Source organism: Echinops telfairi, unplaced genomic scaffold, assembly GCF_000313985.2.
Source record: "Echinops telfairi isolate 266 unplaced genomic scaffold, ASM31398v2 ScPeMD7_30;HRSCAF=105, whole genome shotgun sequence".
In the NCBI taxonomy this organism is placed as follows: domain Eukaryota; kingdom Metazoa; phylum Chordata; class Mammalia; order Afrosoricida; family Tenrecidae; genus Echinops; species Echinops telfairi.
Window position 1 is genome coordinate 2502677 of NW_022103927.1, and position 1934 is coordinate 2504610.

The following is a 1934-nucleotide window of genomic DNA, read 5'->3' on the forward strand; positions in this document are numbered from 1 at the left end:
TGGTCTTGAACTAAAATTTACAACCAAACTCCAACTATCTGGGTGGCAGAAGATTAATCATGTACAGGAAATCAATAACTTCAGTCTTCTTGATTCACCCATCTTTTTGATGATAGAAGACATATCAGCATGCTTAGCTGGTCTGGTTTTCAGTGTGGTCATGGAAGCCATTTCCAATATTGGAACATACCACCAGTGCTTTGAATAATTTAATAAGAACAATATAACAAACTTAATGCTCAAAATACTCAACAAGACTTCAGTGTAACAAAATAACCAATGTGGGTTGAAGGTGTCATGCCAGATGTAATCATAAGAAAAACGTTTTCCAAAATAGGAATCAGAATTGCTGTCCAAGTTGTTAATGGTTCAGGATCATAATGAGCACTGGCCCTTTGTGATAATTGCATGCTATTCCTCTATGGCTAGTAATGAAAATCTATTTCCGAATGAAAGCTGAAGTCACACTGAAAGAATTGCCTGTTGAAGGCAAGATTTGTTTATAGTAGATACATTGTTAACAAAATACACTGGAAGTAATGTCATATTATGTCTTAAATATGAAAGAGATTGAATTAACATAAACACAGTATTTTGAATTTTTTTTCAAAATTAGCTCTCTAAACTTAAGGATGTGTTTCTGTGATATGGGATGGCTCTCAGCAGAAAAGTTTCCTTAGGGCTTGCTTTATGTCTTTGTTTCTAAGACTGTAGATAAAGGGGTTCAGCATGGGTGTGACTACAGAGTACATGACTGAAGCTATTGCACTGGACCTGGAGTTTTCAACAGCGGCAGAACTGAGATAAACCCCAAGACCTGTGCCATAGAACAAGGAAACCATGGAGAGGTGAGACCCACAAGTGGAAATGGCTTTATATTTTCCACCAGCTGAGGAAATTTTCAAAATGGAGGACACAATCTTCATGTAAGAGAAAAGGATCCCAGTGAGTGAAATAACACACAGAAGTGCACTTACTAAATACATCACTAAGACATTGAGGAAGGTGTCAGAACAAGCAAGTTGGAAGACCTGATTAAGTTCACAGAAAAAATGGGAGATTTCCAATTCTGTACAAAAATGCAGTCGCAGAACCAACAAAGCATTTAATAGAGAGTCCAGTAACGTCAATACCCAGGAGGCCAGAAGCAGGAGGCCACAGAACCTTGGGTTCATGATAACCATGTAGTGCAGTGGGTGACAGATGGCCACAAACCGGTCATAGGCCATCACTGTCAATAGGAAGTTGTCTAAGCCCCCAAAAAGCAAGAAAAAATACACCTGAGTGATACAGTCTTCATATGTAATTACTTTGGTCTGCATCTGGATGTTCAGCAGCATCTTTGGGACAGTGGTGGAGGTGAAACAGATGTCAGTAAAGGAGAGGTTGGAGAGGAAGAAGTACATGGGTGTGTGGAGGCGGGAGTCCGTGGTGATGGCCAAGATGATGAGCAGGTTCCCAGTGAAGGTGACCAGGTACATGGAGAGGAACAGTCCAAAGAGGAGGGGCTGCAGCTCTGCCTCTTCAGAAAGCCCCAGAAGGATGAATTCTGGGAAATGGGTGTGGTTTCTTGGTTCCATGTAGCTGATGAAACTATTTGGAAAGAGGAAAGAGCATTGACAACTATGCCATATGCTGTTAACAACAGTTTTAGGGATATACTCTCATTTATATTTTAAACAGTTAATTATTCAATCCCTATTCATATCTGTATATCTCGTGTTCTTGAATCTCATGTGCTCAATACTCACTTTGATGCTGAAACTGTCTAGCTGTCCTGTCTTCTAATGCATCTTTCCCTAAACATTATATTGTTCTACAAATGCCTTAAGACTTTGATTGTTCATTCAACAAATGTGTTTGGCCAAATATTTTATGTCAAGTGTTCTTGAAAGTTGTGGGAACTTCAGTAAAAATAAATAAAAATTCTTACC

At 39.1% G+C, this 1934-nt stretch overlaps 1 protein-coding gene across 2 annotated transcripts in view; it reads right to left on the reverse strand.

Moving 5' to 3' along the window:
• Nucleotides 1-659: 659 nt before the first annotated feature.
• The window catches only part of LOC101645266 (olfactory receptor 7A5-like), a 7460-nt gene continuing 6185 nt past the window's right edge, over nucleotides 660-1934 (reverse strand). The window contains exon 3 of one of the 2 annotated variants that reach the window (XM_045289676.1): nucleotides 660-1585. In XM_045289676.1, coding sequence (XP_045145611.1) covers nucleotides 660-1585 — 926 coding nt within the window. Of the gene's footprint in view, nucleotides 1623-1934 lie in introns of those variants that run through there. The other variant, XM_045289677.1, reaches the window with a different exon arrangement.